This window comes from Barbus barbus, assembly GCF_936440315.1.
Source record: "Barbus barbus genome assembly, chromosome: 42".
Lineage (NCBI taxonomy): Eukaryota > Metazoa > Chordata > Actinopteri > Cypriniformes > Cyprinidae > Barbus > Barbus barbus.
Genome location: NC_136720.1, coordinates 15917063 through 15944098, shown reverse-complemented (window position 1 = coordinate 15944098; position 27036 = coordinate 15917063). Strand labels below are relative to the sequence as shown.

General features: G+C 36.5%; 1 protein-coding gene across 1 annotated transcript in view; it reads left to right on the top strand.

The window, feature by feature from the left end:
* LOC306861585 (exocyst complex component 4-like) overlaps positions 1-27036 on the top strand; it is a 129254-nt gene that overhangs the window by 85297 nt on the left and 16921 nt on the right. The window contains exons 11-14 of the mRNA XM_079403950.1: positions 4612-4831; positions 17019-17155; positions 19616-19771; positions 20827-21005. Coding sequence (XP_079260076.1) covers positions 4612-4831; positions 17019-17155; positions 19616-19771; positions 20827-21005 — 692 coding nt within the window. The remainder of the gene's footprint in view (positions 1-4611; positions 4832-17018; positions 17156-19615; positions 19772-20826; positions 21006-27036) is intronic.

Genomic DNA, 27036 nt, shown 5'->3' with positions numbered 1-27036 from the left:
CAAACACTGCAGTAGAGACCAGTGAAGAACTTGTCCAGAAATTAAATTTCTGTTAAAAATTGTTGTTGAATCAAAGATGTTGAATCGAAGGTGCTGACAGATCTGACTATTACTGAGAAATATGTTACCAACTAAACCTTGTTGCAGTTTCTACTGTAGGATGTTCTGGGTGGTTATAAAATGGTCTCAAATGTGCACATCTATGATAAACACTCAGGGTTAGAATTTATTCCTATCCCTAATTGTGAGTGTGAGAAATGGAAATAATGAATCTTGTGACCACACACAGGCGAAAACCACTGTTTATTCACAGTAGAGTTATAATCATTTTTCCTAGTCCTCTGGACCGTCATCAAATGTTGATAATGTTTCATTTCTGTTATCCTCTGGATGGATTAAGCTCATCCGTCAATGAACGGTTATGTCCCGATCACACGGCAGTAATTGTATTTCAGTAAAGAATGTAAAGGAGCCCAGCTCTGATTACCCATTGCTTACTCGTAAACACAGCAACAATGCTGTTACATTGTTTTCTTTCTTTTCTTGTTTTTCTTGTCTTTCTTGTCTTTCTTTCTTGATAAACTGATTTGTGACTTGTTAATTAAGATTTCACAGACATGGATAGCCAATGCTGTGCGGTTGCCAAGGTGTCTTCATGGTATCTCTGTGGAGATGAAGGTCCAGCTGTGTGTGTTGAGCTTTCAGACATTTTGTCCACATTTTAAAGCACTTTGGGGGTTTTATGATAAGACTGTTTGGCAGCCGCTTATTGAATTTTCTGAATTTAAAAGTTGCCTTTTCGCTGTCTGCAACTTTTGGATTCTGTTGTTGTAATTTGCTATTATATAATATTATATTATATTTAGGGCCGTCAACGTTAACGCATGTGATTAATTAAAAAATCCTTAATGTGTTCAAACCATTTAATGTAATTAACGCAAAAGTCGATCACATCATTTCAAGCCACTAAACTCCAGGAATGTTTTCAGTCCAATGATCCAGTAAGCAGATGCATTCAAACAGTCAATCCATAACAGCGCTAATGTAAAGACGGCCTGGCTGATTAGATCAGAGATGGCGGAGAGAATAAAGACTCACGTTGCGTTTTCAGTAAATGACGTTTTCAGTTTCGCTTTAAAACACAAGCTCTGTCATTGTTTCAAAAGGCGGAGGAGTTGTACAGTAAGCATGCATATCTGATATATTGATGCTAAAAAAAAACCGTGTATGCACACTCTAGATGCACAGATCATACAATGTATTTATGCACAGGCACATTTGGGTACATTTACATTGTTTCCACACACATTCAGGATTATGTCTTGATGTGTATGTTGCTATTTAATAATTCTGAATGGATCTGTGTATAAGCAATCAGCTCTAGGCGGTTGGATTAGTTTTTTTTTTTTTGGCGTCTCCATGTGGTTCTGTTTGGTATTGCAACTTGGTTTGTCTACTGTACACATTCTATATATTATGAATTCTGAAAAATGTTATTAAATTATTAAATTTGTATTATTTATTTATTTATTTTTTGGTGTGCATAAATGTAAATAGACTTCTTATATCATAAATATTATTATTATTATATTATAAATATATGTATTTATTGTTCTGTCACATACTTTTAGTTGTAATACATCACATCCAGATTTTAATACATTTTAACACACCCGAAGGTAAAATTGAGTCCAGAAATTCCTCATCTATAAAGAATCATAACTGAAATTGAAATGAATGGCTTCTCTGATCTATAGATGATCTACCATCTGCAGTTTATCATAAGCAGTAAAAATGTGGTATTCATTATGTTTACTATAAATGCACATATTTAAAAAAACAAGTGTTTAGAATGTGGCATTTATGCATGGATTCTTCTACTGTTGTCATGGTGAAAAGTGTAGCTATTCTCAGGAGGGCATCTGGTGAGCCCAGGTAACGATGGAAGAACATAATCGAGTTTTGAACTATCCTCATTCTCTTTTCCATCCTTTTCCTCAACTCAGTTTTCAAACATCTCTGAGCACATTCTCAGCACAGCCTGGTTGCACACTCACATGCTGTTCACACATCTTATGCGATTGCAGAGAGGAGCGTCCAACTTCTCCACCTGCCTAATGCTGCGTGCCACAGATCAAACACAGAAAGAGAGCGTTTTACTACTTCTTGCCCAGTAGGATGAACAATTTTAAGTTTGTCTGCTGTTCCTTTGATTAGCACTTAAGCGGAGCTCCAGATGACAACTAATATTGCAAATGTGACAAAAACTAAAAACCAGACAATATGACAACATTCAACCTTTCTTGTCTTTTCTTGCACTTCACTGACTTTTTTCCAGGCTGTTCTGTGAGTCTTCCTTTAACACACGCTTCTGTTATGACGGTCAGTGTAGTCACGCTCACGATGTCCCTGATTTTTCTTCTCTGAATTTGGACAAAGCAAAGCTTGATTAGCCTTTATGGCAGCTGTCACCTTCCATTTACCTCATAAGACCAGTGATCAGACAGACTTATGAATGAAATATTAACACAGCGAGGTGATCACATGAAGGCTGCACCCATGATACGCGTATGTGTGTCGCTGTGTGCACATGTTGCTGTGTGTCTATTAGATGAGTGAGAGCGAAAGTAAGAGACACCATCTGGTGTGAATAATTCTTATAGAGGACATTTATATTGGTGACATAATGAAGTGGAGATTGAGCTATTATCTTTGTCTGTATTTCGAAACCGTGCCAAATTATTCAAGAGGGTCCTGAGAAGCCCTGCCATATATTATATATAGTCCCGGCTGCAGAATTACATGATACACAGAACAAATTTTAACTGGGACACTTCAATTACACTATACAATTTGTCCCCACTTTTCTTTCTGGAAGTTTATAGTTCCTTTTAAGCATGACTAAATGGTCATTGGTGCTGATAAATTGTATTGATTAGAGATGCACCATTTTTAAAGTTCTGGCCAATACCGATAATTAGAATTATGTATAATTATTTACATACTATGACCGAGAACAGTAAATGGCTGTTGTTTCTATACTTTTATACATTTTTTCTCTAAATAATTAAAAAATAAAACACTAAAACTAAAATAAATAATTTCAAATTCTAAGTGTGTTTAGGCATTGTTATAATGTAGGCATGTTTTAAAAACGAATATTTATTATGAGATTTGCCTAAGATTAGATTTAATGGTGTTATAAAATTATTTGTTTTTTAAATATTAGCTATAAGTGAGTGTTAAATGACAGCAAAGGTAATCTAAATGTAAAAATCGGAGAAAGTATCATGCAGGATTTAATATCCAGTATCGGCTGATATGGATAAATAAAAAATTATTAATATCAGCCAATAACCAATATGACATTGATTTTTCGTGCATACTTAATATTTAAAAAAACAAATTCAATATTATTTATATTATTTATCACTTAACTTGGACCCATATGCATTAGTGTTTACTTTAACAAACATGTCAGTCAGACAATAAAATGTTTCACAATGAGCTAATGAGCTCAGGAATTATGAAAATCAAGATAAATTTAAGTATTATATGACAAAAAAGGAAATCAATATGTGAAGAAATGCAAATTGGAGAAATGAGGATACAGATTTAAATATCCAGTGTTGACTAATACTTAATTTAAATTAAAAATCCACAATATCGGACGATAACTTTTTTTAAATAATTTTTACCAAGGTGATATTAATTATCACTTATCTAGAACCCATATGGAGCAGTGTTTCTTAAAATAAACAGTGAGAAAATAAAAAGATTTACAGTGATTTAATGGCCTCAGGGGCCAATTTTTCTCTTATTAGTGTCTTTTGATTTTTAGGTTTGTAATGACAGTGTTTCACTAAATGCCGTGGTACAGGTGTTGCTTACTGAGGGCTGAGCCATGCTTCCTCTGTTAATGTTTCTCACACACACACACAAACACACATTCACGTGCACGTGTGGATGGGCTCCCCTCTGCTGGGTTGACTAATTGGCTGTGCAGTGCTGAGGGAGGTGTTTAGAGTCGGGGGGTTGTGCAGCTGTAGTCTTGTAGTGATAAATCAGCGTTCCTGCTGATCTATGAGCCTCTGTCTGCTCGTACACGACGCCCCGTCCCTGCTCAACACCTGTCTTGTTCCCTCACTGACACACATGGTATATGTGCAGTACTTAAAAGCCAGAAATGGTGCTTTTTTTTTTTTTGTCTCAGCCCACACTCAAAATCTGAGATTCTAAATTAAATTTTTACCAGGAACAGAAAATTAAGATTTTGACATTGAAAAAATCTGACAAAAATCAGAAATATTACATTATTTTAATATACAAATTATTTTCAATTTAATATTATTGTTCTCTTTTCTTGTAATAGGATCATTTTTATTCCATTTTAAAATTAAATGTGAAATTAAACAATAGTGGAGAGATGCCAAAAAGTGATTGGGACACAATACAGGTTGTATTCAATCCCAAATTTCCCACATCAGCACCACTGCACAATGTGCCAACCAATAAGCCTCAGCTCCGACGTATGCAAACTTAATCATACCTTGCATAGACATCTCTTTTCTCTAATTTAATGAAAATGCTTTGTTTTTTGCGTGTCATCAGGTTCATTCAGGAGATCGAGTCCCGTATGGGTCCAGCTCAGGCCAAGCAGTGTCAGCTACGCACCTTCCTCACCTACTACATCAACGACCTGTTCCTCAGCCAGGTCCGCACCGAGACCAATAAGGAGATTGAGGGTGTGACCAAAGTGTCCGATCCGCTCAAAATCCTGGCCAGTGCTGACACCACGAAAAACCTGGGCATTCAAAGACCTCTTCTACAGGTATCTTGTTTTTGTTTTCTTTGTAAATGATCTTAAAAGGAACTTCTTGGGATTTTTCAGAAAATGTATAGTTGCACACATACATATATAAAAATAGTACAGCCTTCTTTTTCTCCCTCTCTTCTTCCCGTTCTCCTTCCCTTTCATTAGTCAATCCATTTATTAGACTAATTGTTCAAACAGAATTTGCCTACCGGTCAAGTGTACAAAAGCCTGGTCTGAGTGTTTTCTCTTCTGAATTACACAGAGGGGGAAGGTTATTTTTTTTCTTTTTCCGTCTCTTCTCCTTCACTCTCCCGAGAGTGTCGATAAAGGCCACCTACCCCCCTATCACCCTACATCATAATTGGACCTGAAATTGTGTTTGATCCTGGCTGACCTGGAATCAGCTGTTAAGTGCAGCTTATATAACACACAGCGTGGCACTGTGGCGACCAGCTGCCAGCTGTCCATCTCTCCCAGGGCTGCTTCCTGGCAGCACAGGAAGTGCAAGCTTTTATTGCCACAGAGACCACTGGATGTGCTTAGTTCATCATCTAAGAGAATGAGTACCGGCTCACTTCTCACCTTTCCAGTATTTGCTTGTTGTTGTAGCTTACATGCTCCTTACGGAGTCATTTTAAAATATAGGATTACTTTGTGCTGCTTTTATATTATATTATATTATATTATATTATATTATATTAATTTTATTTGAAAAAAACAATGCAATTTAGGATAGTGTTGATTTTAAGGTTATTATATTATAATATATTATATAAATATAGTTATTTAGTGCCGCTTACAGAATCATTATAAATTTATATTTTATTATTTTATATTACTGCTTTAAAAAACGTGCCTAACAGATATTGTCTTCTATGTTTAGCTGCATGCTTCTGTTTGTTCCTGAGTGTATTCATGTGCAATTGTGTATGTACAACTGAGTTATTTGAATGTCTTCCTGCTCTCTGAATCCATGATCTGGTCAATTAACCTCACGAGAAGCTCTCTTTGCAAATATATGAGAGCAAGAATGCACTTGTGTTGAGTGTGATGAGTTTAGCGCTCCGTCATAACGCAGATGAGAGCCATTATGGTCCCCCTTACTCTTTAAACTGAGACCTGTCATCTCAAGGCTCTCCAAGTTGTGTGTTCATGTGTGTACTATCTCTTAGCATTGCTTTCATTTTGAGAACAGTGGCAGTTCATTACAGAGGGGAAGGCACCAAAAGCTCACAGCCATTTGTTTACGATTATGATTTCTCCGTAACGAGGACTGCGGCATCTTGCTAATTACCCTGCTGGGCTAATGAGCGACTCTCTGGATAGCGGGAGCTCCATAAAATGTTTTTTTTTTTTTTTTTTTTTTTTTTTTTTAATTACCTTCAATCAAAGGTGCCGCAGCTTTGCTACTGCCACAGCTTTGCTACTCGTGCGGCACGTCCCATCTCGGCCTTTCACTTTGTACTGTTGTAGAACCGTTTTCCTGGGTCGTGGTCTGTGTGTTAGAAAGAACGAGAGAGTTTACTCTTCAGAGGCACTTTAATGAAGCCCTTCATGAAGAGCTGTATTAGTGTGTGAAGTTGTTTGTGTTCTCACAGACTCAAAGACGCAAAGTGCCTGTTGATTTTGAACTTCGCAGAGGAAAGAAAATCAGCATGGCGTTCGGAAAGCATTGGCTTCACATCCATGTGCATCAGGGGCCAAAAAGCATTTGCCAAGCAAATGCGGGGAAAATTTGGCTTTAGTGAGTACATAGAATTTTACTCACCAAATGGCCTGTAAAAATTTCAAGCAAGTTAAATAGTTTTAAATGTGAAGCTCACAAAGACTGCATTATACTTTTACTACAGTAACAACAGTGATATTGTAAAATACTAATACAATTCAAAATAAATACTTTTAACTTTTCTGTTTAAAAATGCACTTTATACATCCCATTGAGCCTTGCATTAGCATATAATCACCTAGAACAGGTGCAAAGCAAGACTGAAGAGCAGTTTGACAGTATGTGTATTACTTCCCTTATGTTTCTGACAACAAAATACATGGAAAAGTCAGCTTCAGCTTCATTTCTGAAGTTATTTTAGGAGTGTGAACCTAAAGTTTAGTTTTCCAGCTCCCAGCTTTCAATGCAGCGTGTCATTGAGAAAGTACAAGACTAAAATTGACCCTCCTCTCAGATTGAACAGCCATCCATCCTGTGAGAAGCCATGAAGTTGAGTGAGGCTTCTCTCCAGATTGTCTATTGCCTCTGTGATGCATTGTAGACCAAATGGAGAAGGCAAATGGTGCTTAAAGTAGTGCTCTCCTGTGGTCAAGGAAATGATGACAGAGAGATGTGGGTGTGTGTTTATGGGTGCATGTCGGTGTATTCCAGGTGCCATGGCTCGGATGTTACAGCAGGTGTTTTATGAGAAATCAGCCTGGGAGAAGTGGAGCATTGATCCGTGGGGAAAGGGGGTTTTCTTTTAGTTTCACAACATTAAATATAGTGCTCTTTGCCATCAGGAACCATGTTAACATACACACACATAAACACCCACTCCCATTTACTTACAGTACTGCAAAGGAAAAACTCTCAGGACAGATTTTATGTCTGTTGTTTTCAGCATTTTTAAAGCTGAACAACTTTATGCCATAACCCAGTGTCACCTTTTCCTTCTGTAAACTGGTCACCCAAACACCAACTTAATTTTGTTGGCCAACCACCGTAATCAGGGTAGACATTTATATATTTATAAAAATCATAAAATCTAAAGTTTGGGATCAGTAAGATTTTTTATGTTTTTTAAATAAGTTTCTTATACTCATCAAAGCTGCATTCATTTGATCAAAAATACAGAAAACAACTGTAATTTTGTGAAATATTATTGCAATATAAAATAACAGGTTAATATTTTAATATACTATAAAATATAATTTATTCCTGTAAAGCAAATCTGAATTTTCAGCATCATTACTCCAGTCTTCAGTGTCACATGATCCTTCAGAAATCATTCTAATATGGTGATTTATAATCAATGTTGGAAACAGTTACACTACTATTCAAAAGTTTGGGGTCAGTAAATGTTCTTTCTTTTCTTTTAAAGAAATTAATACGTTTATTCAGTAAGGATGTGTTAAATGGATATAAAGTGATAGTAAAGACTTATATTGTTAGAGAAGATTTTTATTTTGAATAAATGCTGTTCTTTTTAACTTTTTATAAGAATCAACAAAAAATGTATCACAGGTTCTAAAAATATTAAGCAGCGCAACAATTTCAACACGCATAATAAATCAGCATATTAAAATAATATCTGAAGGACCATGGGACACTAAAGACAGGAGTAATGGCTGATGAAAATTCAGTGCTGCGTCACAGAAATAAAGGATGTTTTTAAGTATATTAGGATAGGAAACTAATATTAGAAATTGCAAAAATATTTCACAATTTTACTGTATTTTTGATCGAATAAATACAGCCTTGATAAGCATAAGAGACTCCATTAAAAACATAAAAAATCTTACTGATCCCAAACATAAAATCATATTTAATGTATAATTGTGAGATTATTTAATAATACTGAAAAATTACATATTTTATGCAAATTTCATCACCGTGTTTTTTATGTTGGAAACTTAAGGTAGAATGACATTTAACAGATTGTACTTATTAATCACATGCTTGTTTTCATTTGCTTAAAATTAAATAATTTACTAATTGTTTAGACAAGGTTGTTTTTCGAAGGCTGTCTTAATGGAGAGCAGACATGTATTTTTATTGTTAAATTTAATTAAAAACGATAGATTTTTTTTCTGTGTGTAATGAAAAGTTGGAGAATGGTTTCTTGGCACATATTCGAGTTGACAGCCATGTGCTCTGGCAGAGAGAGGTGTTACTGCATTAGTATTACCGGTTGCAGTTTCAAGCACAGGGCTTGTTTAAATACAGACAGCCCCTGCTATCAGCACTCCTGTGCCGGAAGCTGGATTTGGCTGTCCTCACTCTGTCTAGTACGACACCAAGGCCAGTGATATCAGAAGGTCTGGCTATCCATGCTCTGCCTGCTCTTGGCCTTAAATTCCTCTCCAGTTCTTTCTCTTCCACTGATGCTATTTGCAGGTACTGGGCCCACTGATTAATTCATTTCATTAGAAATGTTTTGAGGGGGTCACTGTGCAGCTTGTTTGGCGATTGGCTCTATTAATATTTCCCTCCACAGGATCTATGGTGCTGCTTACAGGTGCCACATGTCCAGACACCTAGAGAGTCAAGAATGCATTTGATTTTAGCTGATGTTAGTGAAAATTTACCAAAATATTGAGAATTGGTATTTGGTTACAGTTTATATTGTTATTCATACACACTGACTAATGCTAATGTAATTATATTTTATAATTATCAGTACTGTTATTGTTAACTAAAACGGTCATTTTTTTAAGATTTAAAAAAATTACATTATAAATTAAGATAAAAAAACTTATAGACTTAAAAACCTAAATGAAAATTAAAGTACTAAAAGTACTAAAGTTGAAGTACTAAAATTAGTGAAACTAAAGCTGAAATAAAAATAAATGAAAGCTAAATAGACAAACTAATTAAAATGACAAAAGCATGCAAATTAACTAATAATACACTAAAATAAAAATAAAAAATTTAAATATAAAAAGTATTATTTTTTACTATATATTTTTTACAGTCTGGTACTATTTTTAATACTAATATTAATGCATTATCTCATATAAATATTATTTATATAAATAATATTAAAATAATCACTGGCAATTACAGTATCTCACAGAAGTGAGTACACCCCTCACATGTTTGTAAATATTTTATTATATCTTTTCATGTGATAACACTGAAGAAATGACACTTTGCTACAATGTAAAGTAGTGAATTTCACTTCGGGGTGTACTCACTTTTGTGGCCAGCGGTTTAGACATTAATGGCCGTGTGTTGAGTTATTTTGAGGGGACAGCAAATTTAAACTGTTATACAAGCTGTTATACACTCACTACTTTACATTGTAGCAAAGTGTCATTTCTTCAGTGTTGACACATGAAAAGATATAATAAAATATTTACAAAATTGTGAGGAGTGTACTCACTTCTGTGAGATACTGTATATACATTCATATATACTGTAAGTGTAATATTAAACTATTTCCAAATATTTTTGGAAATCCTAAAAAGTTTTTCATCATAAATGCCAAAATGCCCATTGTTTTCCAGGAACCTGCAGATATCCAGTATTATTTCCAGTAAGCCTTTTCAGTCAAAGGAGATTTCAGTAAAGGTATTTTAGGCCGGAATTCATGGTTGGAAGTTTAATGTTGTCACAATATTCCAAGCTGTGTTTTATTCACTAGTCTGTTTTTACAGACGTGATTTACTGTCTGTCTGTGCCATTCAGCCAAAGCTCATTGTGAAATGTGGACTTGAGCTGCCACCAGCGCTTTGCTAATGAAGCTGACCTTTTTAATCACACTGTATTCACCGTCAACACACACACACAGCCCTACACATCAGTCTAGAGTTGAACTAATGAGAGTGACCTTTTTGTTTGTAGGGTCTGTGTTGTGTGGGGGTATATATTTGGTCTGTGTGTGTGTGTGATATCAGTTGATTGGCATCCTGTAGTGTTCAGCTCTATTAGAGGAGCACAGCTCGGGGTGGCACACAGACGGCGTGGGCCTTTATTAGGGACTTCTCATCACTGCAGAAACCAAAACAGACAGGTTTGGGTGGCATTGTCTAGACCTTGTTTAGGTCTGCAGGAACTCTTCTCTGTACAGAGATGCCAAGATCATACCAAAATCAAAGTGATGGCCTGCAAGTTACTCTGATTGTGGTTGGAATTTATTTCCATGTTTTTTCTTTTGTTTTCTTTTGTTTTGCTTTGCTTAATTGCTTTGCTGTGCTTCGCTTTGTTTTGTTTTGTTTTTTTGTTTTCAGGAAATATTTTAAAACTGATATTAAAGGTCTCTCATAACCAAAGACACCAGGATCACACCAAGATCAAAATGATAGCCCACATATTACCCTGAATTTGTCTGGAATTTTATTATTTTATTTTAGTTTAGTTTAAGCTATTTTATTTTGTTTTATTTTAAGCTATTTTATTTTACAGATACAATGGGATTGGAAAATCTTTTAAAACAGATGTAGAAGGATCTCACAACCAAAAAACATTTTTTCATGGGTCACAGATCCATAAAATGCTTCTAAATGGAGAATGCCTATCATTGGCTCCATTGCCATTCAAGCAACATTTTTATAAAGTTACAGGACATATGGACATCAGAAGCCATAGAATAATTTAGCATTTAGGGAATGTTTGATTTCCAGCAGTTTTTTTTAATATGGTATATAAGTATTTAGAGTCATTTTTCCATGATGGCAATAAATCATTTTCACAACCCCTTCTAACCTCTCTTCATGACCTGCGGTTGGAGAACCTCCACCTTAATGCGTTGGTCAGCCGACTGAAGACCTGAACTAGATTTATGTGGCAAATTCATGTCATTACTTCAAAAGATTACAGTCCTTTCAATTCAACTGATGGAATTTAGCAAGATTTGTCTGACAGTGATGCAGTGTGCACTCTCTCTTGTGTCCTTTAGGGCACAGTCACCTCCTGTTTTTTTTCTAGTTTTTCTTTTCTGTCGTTACCTCAGAAACTCCTCTGTTCTGACTTGGGTTCCTTCCTCAGGCCAGTGTTAGTCTTTTGGGCTTTGACTGCACCAGAGTGGCCTGATTGAGTGTGTTTCTCCACCTGTGGGCCGAAAACAATCCCTCCTCTCGCCAGTGATCTTCTCCCACCGACTCCGGGCTAACCTTGGGCTAAATCCCTACCTAAACTGGGATTGTGGAAGAGACTGACAACGGTTATCACCAACTGCAGCCTGAATTCAGACTGTGGCTTTATTTTAGTTTACATGTACAGGGGGTTTAACACCGGAGAAGTGAAGCTAATCTTTGCCTGTGGGACTAAAACAATGGAAAAGTGGCCAAATATGCTCAGTCCTTGATGCACTAAAGCAGGCCAAGTTCTGGATTTAAGCCTAACTTGAGCTGAATTTGAAGAGAACTGTTTTTTAAGTCATTTTAATATATTTTCATATATTTCCAGTGCTGTAGGGTGTGTGCATGCATATGTGTGCACACAAACATCCGTTCCATAATGATAATGTGTATATCATTGCCTTCTGTTTGTTCCCCTCTCTGCACCATTAGCCCCATATGGCTCTATTTCAGGGGGTGTATGTGAGCCTGTGTGCACGATTGAGAACCAAGCATAAAGTTGAGTCTCAGAGCTGCTACATTTATGATGGATTTATGTGTGGGCCTGTATTATTATGCTGAAGTAAGACTTTGAAGAACTCTGGAAAAGAAAAAAAGAGTGAGCAAGTGAAGTTTGGAGGTACAAGAGGTGTATACACAAGAACTTAATTTTTCTTGCCTAAAGTTGTGCGTTCTATTAAAGTCTATGGTATTTTGGCACAAATTCATCCTTGATTTGATTAGAAACTTCAAATGAAGTCACAATGCATGCACACACCCATAAACACACACCTTAGATTGACCCTCAGCTGTGTTGAATGTGATTTTACATTTGGATTCAACACTGTTGAATTCATTTGTTCAGTAATCAGTTCTCCTCCAGAGATGGAGAGCTGGTGTACCTTTATTTCAATAATTTCTAATAAAACAGGCTTAATCCTTTGCCAGCGGATTTACGGTAGGAAATACAGTCCTGGTGCTATTATGCCGCTTGGCTTGCTTCGCTGGTCGAGCCTGTCACTCACAAACCTTGCTTTAAAAGAAATGACAGGCTTACATTTAGTTGTTACACATGTCATGCATGTTTGCGGTTTGCGCCTGTGTGTTTGGCCTGTACTTTATCCCGTCAGACTCAAACAATGTCAGACACAGAATGCTGAGAGCTATAATAGAGGCTTGAAAGAATAGTTCACACAAAAATAAACATTTAATCACTTATTCAACTTCATGTTGTTTGTGTATAACAGATTTTTAGCCAAATGGTCAACCTAAAATGAAATAAAATAATGGAAAATAAGAAGGGGGGTTACTTGCATTAGGGTTAAATTATTGCTTTATTAAAATAATTAATGAAAGGTTTCAATGTTGCATAAAATTTATTAGTTTTCTTTTTTAGGGAAAAATCTGATCTTTTCAAGTTGCAGGTAGGACATATCATTTTTAAATCAATGCCGAACAGTGGGGTGGATCTGTCTGTTTCCAGTTGAGCAAAATCAATCTGCGTGCTAAGAGTGTAACAAATCCAAGCATTATATGCTGATTTTTAGATAGATCCATATTATCACTGCTGACATAATACTTTTTGGCACTTCATAGTCCCAGTCCGTTTTCACTTTCATTGTATGAAAAAAAAAAAAAGAAAAAAAAAATATCTGTTTTTGTTCTCATATAGGTTTGGAATTGACATGAGATTGAATAAATAGTGACATAATTTTCTTTTTAGGTGAACTAACCCTTTAAATAAGGCATTACACTCTCACACACACACCCAACAGAAGCAAAATCCTGCATCTGTCCACACAGATGTGTTGTGGTGGTGTTGCGGTTGAGTGGCAGGGTCATGCTGGCACGTGTGTGCATGTCTGTGGGTCTCAGTGCTGTACGGTCACACTGACAGTGATGAATGAACTGTCACACCGCTGCCCTTCTCATGCATTACACTCCTTTACCCTGGAGAGGCTTGTGTATTTCTGCATGCGTTTTCACACTTTTATGATTTACTATGAATTCTGCAAATACCAGGTTTGCGTGAATGCACACAGAAATGTTTGTATTTGCAACCCGTTGGTATGGGTTTGGTATAGGTTGGTGTGTGTGTCTGTTGTGGTGTAATTGAAGTGCCGGAACGGTTCAGGATAAATGCTCTGAACTCTGTGCTATGGGGTCAGAACTGGATTAATGGAGAAAACCCATGGCCCGTGAACCTCCTCTAAACACATACAACCTCTTCTCAACATCTGCCCACCAGCCTGTCATCCATGCTGAACTGGATTCGGTGTTCACACATGGAAACGTTTACATTGTGATTTCTAGGCCTAGAAATTTATTGGAAATGAATACAATTTTAAAACTGGAAAAACAATGGATTTTATATAGATATATCATTATTATTTAGCTTTTTTATGTTTTTATATACTTTTTAATATACATTTTTGCTTGATATTTCATGTCAGCTAAGAATTCTGTGAAAGTTGATTTCCCACTTCATTCATTATTAATTAATAAATTAAAGTTATATATTAATTGTTTAATATTTCATATAATCTAGAAATTCTCTGACATCACAATTGTACATATGCTAAATATTATCTAGCTACATTATACTGTATGTGTAATACCTGTTCAATTTAATAAATTAAATCTTTTACTCATTCTGTATGTAAAGCGAGAAGTTTTTCAGTATATAAAGAGTTTAAAATGTAAGTATGTTCCAAAGGTGTGTGAACCCTGTATTCTAGTATAGCTTACTGAAACTGTGTAGACATCTTTGCTCACGCTGCAGGGATGGAAAAAGTACAGAGTACAAAGTTTTTTTCTTTTATAAAATTTTACTCCGTTAAAAGTATCTAGTCCAAAACTTTACTCATTTATTTGAAAGTACAAAAAATCTAATTGACTGATTATATCAAGAGACAGTGGGAATATTCTCATTAAAGTAACTTTAATGCAGAAACTGCAAAGCAGCTTTAAGCACAGTTTTCTCAATGTCGTGACTAATTCTAGGACACCAGATCTTGAAACCTGTTACCTGAAATAATTTTTTTTTTGTAGATATTCTATTCCTGCATATAGTTATTTAAAGCCTGATCACTGACTGTGTTCAAGTTTGACTTCAAATACAGTTCTAATTAAAAAAAAAAAAAAAAAAAACTCTCTTGATAAGAACGAATGCATTTACATGAGGCAGTTATATTTCACAGTATTTTAGGTTTTTTTCTATTTAAAAAAAAGTTTAGTGAAGTTCATAGGAATCATTACTTATTTGAGACAGGCAAACATGGGTATTTTGGCAGCCGATATGAAGAGCTCTGCCATCACTGCTGCGACTCTCACGATTCTGCTTAGCATTCCATGAGAAGAGCGAGTGCATGTGTAGTGCGATTTTGTATGTATAAACACACTCAGGCCTCTGAGTGTCCCTAAGCATGTGCGTTAAGTTCTCTCCACTCCACTGCATGTTGTGTTTCCCTCTCATGCAGGCTTACCAGTCGAATCCCACTGCATGCTGAGCATTCATTATTATGACTCTCTTCATTTATACTGCGCTAAACCTTCTGCAATTAGCAAACACTCCCTCCAGCAGCTCTGCTCATTTTAAACACCTCTGTATAAAGAAGCAGGACTGTAATCAAGGCTGGCGCAGCTGGATGTGCTCCTATAAGAATTCAAAGGTGCTCTGTAGTGTGAGCGGAGTAAGAATGGGTCAGGAGACGTAGAAATTTCCGGCAACAGATCTTAAACCTCCCATGGCACAGTGTGACATTTAAGTAGAAAGGAAGGATTTTGCTTGCGATGAGACAAGAGAGCCTCTGCTGGTTTGATTTTTCTCTAAAGCTCTTGCCGTCTGTCTGTCTTTTTCACTTTTGAGGCTTCTATCCATCCTTCAGCTCTATTTTCCTCTCCTTCTCTCTCTCTCTCTCTCTGGAGCTTGATTACTTTTTAATGATTTCTGGGGCTAAGACGAATGAGTGTGTTAAATGAGGAGAATTAGACATGTGCCGCAGAGCGCTGGGGCATTTGTTACTTGAATAATGGAGCTTAGAGACTTTGTTTACTGGGAAATATTGAGCTTCACAAATGAGACGGGGAGAGAGAGACCAAATATTGCTGCTTTCAGTGTGATATTTCTCAGTCTCTGTAGCTTTTATTAGGTGCTGGGCAGTATATCGGAAATGTATGATCTATTCAATATTATGTTGCTTATATAAAATTAACCAACATCATAAACATTGACTACAATTTTAATCCACTTTTTCATTTGGCTGAAAAAACATTGAAAATGTTGAAAAATTTTGATATGTACAAGTATGTTCTATGCTCATTTCCCAGTAACCATGCCAATCTTTTCCAGACACTCGTTCAAACACATAATCGGACACACTATGGCGTTGATGGACTTGTTCCAGTGTGACCAGGGGCACAGCTTTGAAGGCTAGCATTCCCCTGCTGAGTCGTTGCTCCCCCACCCCCCTCGGTTCTCTGGTGCAGTTGACTGCTATAGAGCTCAACGGGCCAGGGCAGTGCAACGGATCATTACCTCGCTCTCCGCCCCCGGGGCTCAGGCAGGGGGCACAAACAGCAGGCATTGATATATGTATTAGCAGATTGTACGTCAAATGTGCAGCAATGCGCTAATAAGAACAAACTACTCGGGGCACTTGCCGCTGCCCCCTGTTGGGCAGGATTGGTCACAATGTGGTTGGATTGAGTTAGTGCTGAGTCCAATTAAACAGACAGTTTGTGCCAAGGCCACAAGGAAGTTATGATTCGGTGCACTAGGCAGCACCGTTGCCAACGCCGTGCTATTGAAAGCTGTCACTTTCAGTCAATCACTGCTGAATTATTAGAAACACAGCCAAATGTTGGTAGCTGTGCTAACACACTTGGTTCTTTTGTTTTAGCGCTTCATAGTGTTTAAAACATGGCCCTTTTTTGTGCCCTGTTCTAGGAGAAAGTTCTTCTACTATTAGAGTCATTAGCTTTGATGGCAAGGTGAAATTGTTAAATGGTAGGGAGGGCTGAGGAAGAGGAAGTGCTTGAAGGATGTAGACGAGTGGAGGTTTGTCATTGCTACACATATAAAATAATATCCATGGACATATGTTTCTGTATCGCCGTGCTTCATTTATGGCAGAAGGGTTGTCTGGATCTGACAGGTTAATGGAGGGTTTTGATCGTGGTTTTTTTTTTCGGGCTATTTGACGTGTTTGCACAAAAGCGAGCAATTGAGCAGATAGACTGCAGCATTTTGTAGTCTCTCATGGTCCTTTATAGAGGGCGTCTGGACTGGTCATTCTTAAACTCAACCCTGACCTCGACCAGAACCTCCCCCGCACCTTAACAACAGCGACATTGACAGTCTCTAAGGCAATCATCTGATCCATAGAATAGAGGTGATGCCCTGACTTCAGAGTGTATCATATTGTGTTTTCAGAGCACTGTGGTTGTGGAGAAGTCCATTCAGGATCTAATGAGTCTAATGCAGGACCTCAGTGCATACTCCAACCAGTTCCTGGAGATGGTCTGTGACAAGCTCAAGGAGTACAAAGAGATCTGCAATTCTGCATACAGGTAATAATACTGTGACACACAAAACTATTTTTTTTACCTGTGTGAATGTGAGTGTGTTGTTTGTATTCAATGTGATTCAATATAAAGAATGTGTACTGCAACATAATGGCAATAAATGTCTTCTTGTCGAAATGGGCTGCATGCAAAAAGAACAAACAACCAGTGTAGTCTGATTTGTGACCAAATGACTCTTCTTAGTTAATCAACAATATACAGTGTGTCCAGTGTAGTCTGATTCCTAAATGAATGACTCTTATGAGTCGGTTCTCTTTAGTGAATTTAAAACATTAAAGCATGACCAGTATAATGCAATTCATGAACAAATGACACTTATAAATCGATTCTTTTTTAGTGAATCAAAAACACAAAGTGTAACCAGTGTAGTCAGAATTTTGAACAGTTGACTCTTATGAAGTGGTTCTTCTTAGTGAATCAAAAACACGCAGCTTGGCCAGGGTAGACAGATTCATGAATGACTCTTATGAGCCGGTTCTTGTAATGAATAGTGCAGAAAGATTAGTTTGAGTTAGTCTGACAGATGGAACATTTCTCTCTAATGCTAATTAATTTCATTAAGAACATTATCTAACATTAATACATTACAGAATGCTTCAGATCATTAATTAATGTTCATTAAAATAGTTAGAAATGTCTTTAAAATGAAGAAAAATCTGTCTGCTACTGGATTTTCGAAAACCTTGCTATTAGAAACATTGGATTATTGGTCTGCTCGTGTGTTTAAGGAAAGTGTGTGTGTGTGTGTGTGTGTGTGTGTTCGTGTTCGTGTTCGCTCACATATGTGTAAGTCAGCAGGGGTCTGAACTGAGCTCAATCATGGGTAGAAAGTGCAGAAGCAGCCGTTTCCTCGCACAATAATCACATGCTACCAGTCTGTCTCTCTCTTTGTCTCCTTCTCTGTCTTTCTTTTGTTCTCTCCCTCTTTCTCATCCATATGATGAGTGAAATGCACTGCATTACGTTCTACATGATCTGTTCAATCAATCTACACGTCACAGACAATAACAGTTCATTCATCCGTGCCCTCGTCTGCCTCTCTGTATCATCCGAACTCTTCTGCGGAACCGTGTTCAGCTGTCATCCAGTGCACACTTTTAATGGCCCGCTTATGCAATACTGAAGACATTTATCTGAACTTACACTTCATTTTCATATTTTGGAACTTTTGAGACGTGAAGTCAAATGGAGCTTGTCCAATTCCTGAGCCAATCAAAGACTTTGTTCTTATTTTAGCTACTTGCGCAGAGTTTCATCACTTTATGATAACTTCCATTTACAAGTCATTAACAACATCATTATATAGTACTTAATGAAACACTAGATAATGAACATTTAAATGTGTGGAAATAAATTTCATAGTATTTTTAGCTATTGCAGTGTACATTAACTTATGATCTGAGGAAGATGATATAACATGTCAGGCCAGTGTTTAGCACGTTTTCAGTCACATTGAACAGTGGAGCTAATATAATGTAATAATTTTCATTATTTATATTTATATACATTTTACAATTTAGTATATATATATATATATATATATATATATATATATATATATATATATATATATATATATATATATATATATATATAACATAACAACATTTATAGAATGTTAAATGTTTATAATTAAATTATCTTAGATTTTAAAATATAAATATTAAATATATTACAAATATGAAATGTATAAAAACGTTTTTATTGAAAATTAAAATGTTACTCAGAAGAAGGATTATAATAATGTTTCAGACCAGTGTTTAGCACATTATGGACAATGCAGGTTCAAATGTTAGGTAATGTAATTTAATGTAGCAGGAAATTTAGCAGTGCCAAGCAGGAAATAATTATATAAAATGTATATAAATGTATATAAATGTATATTGTGAACATATAGAAGTAAAATGTCAGAATTCAAAGATAAAATTCTTAATATATAAATGTAAATTGTGAATATGTAGTTATAATTCTGAATATATTGATGTATAATTGCAATATGTAGATGTAAGTCTTCTATATATTTAGAATTACAACTATATATTCTGATTTACATTTTTATATATTCAGATTTACAAAATATGTTCTGATTTACTTATATATTTACAATTTACATATATATATATATATATATATATATATATATATATATATATATATATATATATATATATATATATATATATTGAGATTTTATATAATTATTTCCTGTTTGGTGTTTCTTATATTATATTATATTAGTTATTTTCATGTTAAATATACATTTATTTTCATTGTTTATTTGATATCATTTTATTTTATTTTATATAAATATGTTGCTCACAGTTTTCTATGTTCCCAAAGTTTAATCCTGAAGTGGTTTTAAGACTGTTATGTGGTGTGTGCGTGTGTGTGTGTGTGCGTGTGCGTGTGCGTGTGCGTGTGCGTGTGCGTGTGTGTGTGTTGTAGGGGTATCGTACAGTGTGAGGAGAAGCTGACCATCAGTGCGTCCTGGGCTAAAGATGAAGACATCAGCCGTCTGCTGCAGTCTCTGCCCAACTGGGCCAGCATGACCCAACCCAGACAGCTCCGACAGAAAAGAGAAGAGGAAGAGGACTTTACACGGTGAGAGCACACGCTAACACACACACTGCCCCCAATGTGAGCTCACCACACAGATTCATCACAGAGCACACAGTATATACAAACACACTCACACAACTCCTATCAGCTCACATCCGAGCAGGTTAACGCACAGTCAGAGACGCCGTGGGACATTTGTTGTGTAACACAGATGCACAGGCCTCTACGTCCTGTAAAGAGATCAATAAACACATTTATGTACTCAACTTCAGAAATTGCATTTGGGCTTTCTGTCTTCGTCGAAAATGAAGGTTATTTTTAGCTGTTAGATACAAAGCATTTTGGTATTCTGCTTGTATGCTGTGTTACAGAGGATGAGATCTGGCCCTTATAGCCTCCGCAGAGATCTTTGAACAAGAACAAATTCAACTGCAGGCAATCACACAATCTGCCGGAACATTCCAGCATCCCAAACACACATGCAATTTTGTTTTCCATTCACTTGCTCACTCTATCTCCCACCCTTTCTGCCTTTTCCTCTCAAGTGCACACTTGAATTAAAGAAGACACAAGTATGAGGAAAACTGTGATTGGACGAGAGGGAGGGGGACCTTCGTTTTTATCAAAATTGCCCTCAAAGTGTTCTCCCGTCAGTTTGGATGTGCCGTGGCCTGCAATAAGTAAATGAACTGGTTATGTGGGACAGAAAAATCCAATCTAGCCCACCTGTTGAAGCTGAGCGCAGACAGCGAGCGGGAGGCTTTTATCATATAAATGACCCTGACAGTTTCATCGGCTAAAGAGGGATTACGCCACATGTATGGCAATCCTATACAGAGTGATAAAAGGTTGTTAAAAAGTCTTCTGTTCAATAGACGCTGCATTTTATCTTAAGGAATTTCACAGGGCTCAGAAATGAGCCGCGTGTATTTTTTCTCCCACATTCATCATAGACCTGTAGAGGAGGAGGTCAAAGAAAATACTGACTTTATAGATTTGCTTGAGCATCAGCTGCTACTGTGGTTATGAGAAGGAGGGTAAGAGAAAGCACACATTAGAACACAAATGTTCAATATTTCTCCGTCTGTCTATCACAGGGCGGCATTTGCCAAGGAGTCTGAGGTGTTGACGGGGAATCTGGGTGATAAGCTGATCCCTCAGAATGAGATTCTGAGGGACGTCAGTGATCTGAAGGCTCTCGCTAACCTGCAGGAAAGCATGGAGTGGCTCGCCACCCGCCTCAGGGGCTTCTTCAGCAACCTGCCCCAGAGCTCTAGTGAGTGTGTGTTTATGTGTTTGGCTGGAGGCTTGTCCAGTGAAAGTGTGTCACTATGTTTTGTGACACAACATATTTGGTATTTGGTATGTGCACTTTAAAAAAAAAAAAAATTATAAATAGTAATAATAATATATTTTATTAATTTTAAGTATTTATTAAGTTTACGTTTTTTCTTAATCCTTGAGCTATGTATTTCCAGTACGATTTTATTAGTATTTATTTATTTATGTTTATTTAAAAAGCTATATTAAATTATTTTAAAATTTTAAATATAAAAAAAAAAAAAAAAAAAATATATATATATATATATATATATATATATATATATATATATATATATATATATATATATATATATTATTTTTTTTATTTATTTTTTTTGTTAATTTTATTTTAATTCATTTAAATAATTATATTAAATTATTGAAACAATTAAAAATTGAAACAATATTTCTCATTCATTTTAAGTTGTAACAGGTTTTTTTAGTTTAGTTTTTATTTTATAATCCTTAAATGTATTATGTATTTCCAGTTGTAAATTAGACTTAAATCCCAGTGTCTCCCAACTTTTAGACCTCATTGTGTTGCCAGTTGTATTTTTCCAGTTCATCAGACTTGAGAATATTCAGTTTCCAGACTTCAATGAAACTTCAGAGCTGTATTTCTGACGTCACCACAGCCACATCGGTGAAACTTCACACAATACCTTCAGAATTTCCTCCACTTCTTTCACTAAAATCTGTAAATAAGCTATTTTAAAACTATTGTTATTTCTGTTTTTTGGGTAAAGACTGCTTCAGAGCGACTCGCGTCCGGAGTAGATAAAAATTCAATAAGAGCGTGGTGGAGGACGTGGTGTAATTACCATTAGTTCTGTGCAGAAGCCATAATGGAGTGTTTTATCATGGTGGGACAGCTTCAGCATTGTTCATTATTTAGTGTTTGCTGAGCTGATGGAACCGTCGCCGACGGAAACCCTTATCTCTGTAACCCCCCCTTAAATTGGATTTTATATTATGGAGCCAGTCAGGTATGAACAAGTCATTTTCTCCTGTCTTGTCTTTCAGACTAATACACGTTTGCCAGTGTAATGTGGGGGAGATTAAACAGCGTCTCACCACCAGAGACTGAGCTTTGAAGTGGATCGAGTGAAGAGAGTTCCTAGACAGAGAGAGAAAGAGCTGTTTTGCCCTTGTCTTTTAAAAACGCAGGCCCACCGCGGTCAGGAAGAGACATCCTTCATGCACCTGTGACCACCCTGATTTGGCGTTTGTGCGCTAGAAGGATTCCACCGCCGGTTTGTCAGACAGACAGTGAGACCTTGTCCTTGTCTCAGTGAGTTTAATCCGTGGCATTGCTCGATCTCCATCCCTCCAGTGTCTGCTAAAACAAACACTCGGACCTCCGCGATAAGATGCGTGTGATAATCCTGCTCTTTTGCGTCATGGTGTTGAATCTTAATGTAATCGAAAATTTGATTTGGCACTAAGATACGTTCTTCAGTCTTGGACCTGCTGTTTGGGTAGAAATCAGTGGGCTTTGATTGGTCATGTAGACATTGAGGGTTTGTTTCTCATTGTCCATCCCGGATCTTTTTCGTAACGTAATCCTGCTCAAATTTATCTGCGACATTCTCACTTGTGTGTGTCTATCTGGGCTTTTTTTCTTAACGCTATTTGTATTTTTCACTCTCTGATTGTTCAGACTTTCATGCGCTTAAGATGCTGCTTGGATGGATTCAGTAGCTACATTCAGATGAAATATTATAGAAGCTATGTTAGTGTATGTTAATGCTGTTAATTAAAAACTGAATATAGCAACAGTTCACAGATAATGCTGCATTTCCCTTTAAAGTTTCATAAACTGGTGCAAGATAAAAAGTAAAAGCCACTATGGCTCTTTTGCTAAAGGTAATGCATTACTTAAATACTTTTTTCTAGCAATCGGTGGTAGATGCCTTATGTCTGGAGCGACAACATGTCAAACAAACTTCTTGAAGGTGATAGTGATAGTGGCCAATCATTTTGTTAACAGGCTTTTGCTCTGGCATTTCAGAATGAATTTGAGATCCTATGAGATGATATTGATAATTTTTTTATTTTCTGAACAAATTATTTGTTCACATGACTTTTTTTTTGGTTCAATCACATTTATTCAGTATACGTGTTCTCTTCGTAGTTTATATGTAGCTTTAATACTGAACTTTTTTTTTTTAAGATTTATATTTGGCATTTTGCCTTTATTAGGATAGGATAGTGTAGTAGACAGGAAGCAAAGTGGGAGAGAGAAAGGGGGGTGGGATCGGGAAAGGTCCTCGAACGGGGATTCGAACTCGGGGCGTCTGTAACGTTTATGGCGTTATATGTCGGCGCACTGCCTACTAGGCTATCAGCGCCAACAAATTGATCTTTTACTAAATAAAAAAAATTAATTATACAATATCCCAAAATGCACACAAAATTATGTGGACAGCACCCTGGCAACAGTCAATAGATTCCAACTCTCACTAACATCACTCCTCTTGTTCTGTCTTTAATATTAAATAAAGCAAAAAACATGGGCCAAAACTGTCAATAGTATCAGCAGGGGCAGGAAGCCCCAGCAGAGATGGTATGAGGAGAAAGAGAGACTATTTGTAGAGAACTGAATGGAAAATTCTGCACTGCTCACTATTCTTTATTCATGTAAATATAGGAGCTATACTCGCATTACAAGAAAAGATGGCCACCGAGTGAACTTAACTTTACTTAAAGGTACTTTAGCCACAGTTTGAGTTTTATCTCAGGAGTTATCTTCTGACCATTGCACTTATGCTTACTTACTTACTTCACTTTTACTTTTAGTCATTTAGCAGACGCTTTTATCCAAAGCGACTTACAAATAAGAAAAAGTAACTAAAACTAAAAGTTAACACTCTGTAAATACTCTATACACACCCATTTAAGAAAATACAGAAATTAAATAAAATTGACAAATGCATACAACAACATTTCAATAGTAAACATAAAAAGGGAAAATAATAAAATAAAAATAAAAAGCGATACTTATATCCTTTGCCGGTGTCCTAGCCCGGTGGGCCTTAGTACAAGACCTTTTACCAACTTGTACCCATCTAATATAAAACAAACAAAACACAAAACTCTTAAGACTGTTGTGAAAACAACCCTCTTCCTTTCAAATCCATCTTCCTATAGCTCTCAGGAGATTCATCGCTCTCATATCGCAGAACAGACAGAGCTTTGAGCATTTATAGCCTTTAGTGCCAAAGAAAAAGAGTGAGTCTTGGGTCAAGCAATCTGTTGGTTTTTGGAGTTTTTTAAAGTACCTTTATCGCGAACAGTAAAGGTCTGCACACACACACACACACACACTTTAATTTCTGGAATAGCTTTAACCGAAGACACCTACTCGTTTTTCCATACTTTCTCCCTCCTCTCAAGTCCTGTGCTGAAGGCTTAGCCAGCAAGTCGTAGCCCTGACGCAGTGAGGTCAAAGGTTGCCAGCAGACAGAGCTCGGCTCTCCCCATGCAGATGTCACCGCTGTTACTGCAGCCGAATAATTAACGCTCTCAGCCAATCACATGCATCATTCATGAGGCTTCTGTCTCTCTCCCTCTCCCTCCGCTGCTGCAGAGGTCAGTTATCTTGTTTATTAGAGCGCTGTGTTTAACAGCCAGTGGGAGGTGTGCGGCGAAATGATGCAGTTTTTCAACAGCAGTTTTTGGGCTGAGCCGCTGTGCTTAAACTTCACCCTGACAGCCAGTGGGACGTAGCCGTGAAGAAGGGTATCAGCAAATGATTGATCTCCGCTCTCTTGTTCTCTCTCTGCCTTTATGAGTGCCACCCTCTCACAGATGGCATCGAACAGACGCTTAGGCGAGATAGGATTTGAAAATAATTGCATGAGCCCAACACGCACACGGGCACACATCTACACAAATGCACAGCCTCCGATAAAAGAAATTTAAAAGCCTATAAATTAAAGGAAGACAGAAGACGACATTCAGTGAGTCTGTTTGCGACTCTAAATTGGTGGCCTCATGTGGTGCAGCCTTGATCATACCGTCGCAGCAGGGTGAGCTCGGAGGCGATGGACCGTAGGCCCCATCTCTCTCTCGCACCCCCAGTGGGGGGTCTGGGGCAGCGGGTCCTGGCACACACAGACTTTCAGCAGAGCAGCCATTCTTTGCCACATGCCGCTGCACTCAGTCATTCGCTGACAGTTGGCATCTGTATACATGAACACACATGTGTTAATAAACACACAACCAACTCTACACATGGATGGAATTCACACTAACTGCATAATGCAAACATGCAGGTTAACTGGCGTGCCGCATTGGCTTCCTTTAGATTTGCAGTACACTCTGGATGTCTGGATCATGCTGTTTATGAAAGGCGAAGTTCCAAATTTCACTAAAATGATGAACTGGCTTAAATAAACAGCATTTTTCTGTTGCACCCACCTGGTAGAACAGTTTTACTTTGACTGGCTGTGCAAAAGCAGATAATGATTAAAAGCTTCATAGAGAGCTGTGAAGTAGTTTGTGTTAGCTTTGTTTGAAAATGACATTGAAAATGATTAAATATGATAAATATTATAAATAATATATTATGAATTAAAGTCAATTTGATGTATATACAGTTAATTTATTAAAATATTAAATTGAACAAATAGTACACTCAAAAATGTAAATTCTTTAAACATAAAATGATAGTAATTTTGAATATTAGTGTAGTAATTAGTGTAGGTTGTTTGACTTGTATGCTCTATTTCAAGTATTTCAAAGCCATATGATAGTTTTGTTTAGTTATGTAAAGAACTCATAAGTAGAGCTGTGCAAATAATCAAAATACATTTTTGATTTCAATTTTGGCCTCCAACGATTATGAAAAAAACAATAATCAAGATAAAATGAAATCAGTAAAATCAAGTAAAGTGACTTTTGCAAAATGGAACGTGCTTGACTTATTAAAGTTTATTAGATTAATTTGTGTTTTTAAAAGCGCAAAAGAGAACTTGTACTGTTCCTCAACTTTCTGTGCATGCGCTCCCACACGGAACAGAACACAGACAAGTAAAGTGAAATTTGATCTTATAGTGTGTGCCTAAACGGTCAAATACACATAAAGATGCGTCAAAATGCAGTGCTTGGTGATTATTCATGTAAACCCTCGTCTGTTATGTCCTAAATAAACGTTAAGAGTTGAGAATGAACATGCATGCGTAACAGTAAATTGGATCCGTGCAGCTCTTAAAGCTATAACAGGCTAATATTCCTGCTGCCGACTGTGTGTTTAATATTAATCAAACAACAAAAGACAAAGAAAATCGCTCACTGCTCTTGACAGAAGGACTTTTATAGCTTTAATAAGAAACAAAGAAAGTTTAGTTCTTGCAGTGAAGACTATGCCGTTTTATTTTTACATTTGATTATTCAATTTCTGTAGTAGATGTTAGCTGAATACTTGCATAAAAAACGTACTATTTGTTTCATTTGTATCTTCTTTCAATTGTATTTGTTGTTTGATTTTTTTGTTTTTTTTTTGTTTTAGTTGTATCACTGACTGTTTAATTATTTTTTAATAATTTGAGTACTTATACTTTTTTCTTTCTTTTTTTTTTACTTAGGAGTTGCCCTAATATTCTGCTTTATTGAAAATTGTGAAATTACGCTGGTATCTAAAATGTAGATGTAAGATGTAGCAACCTTATTTACAGAAAATATATATTTAATAAGTATCTTTAAATAAATCGCTCATAAAGTTTTGGTCATGTGGCCAATAATCGAGCAGCCTCTGCCGTTTCTGTCAAACCTCATTCTTGAATATATGCCTCTACATATTCAACCTTTATTATGAGACAGACAAGAACCAATGTCTTTTGGTATCATTAGCATCTTAACACACATTATCTCCATCTGCCTTTATTGTAAGGAAAAGAGCAGCATAAACATTCTTCAAAACATCTCCTATTTTGTTCCACAAAAGGTCACACAGGCTATATGGATGTGAGTAAATTATTGTA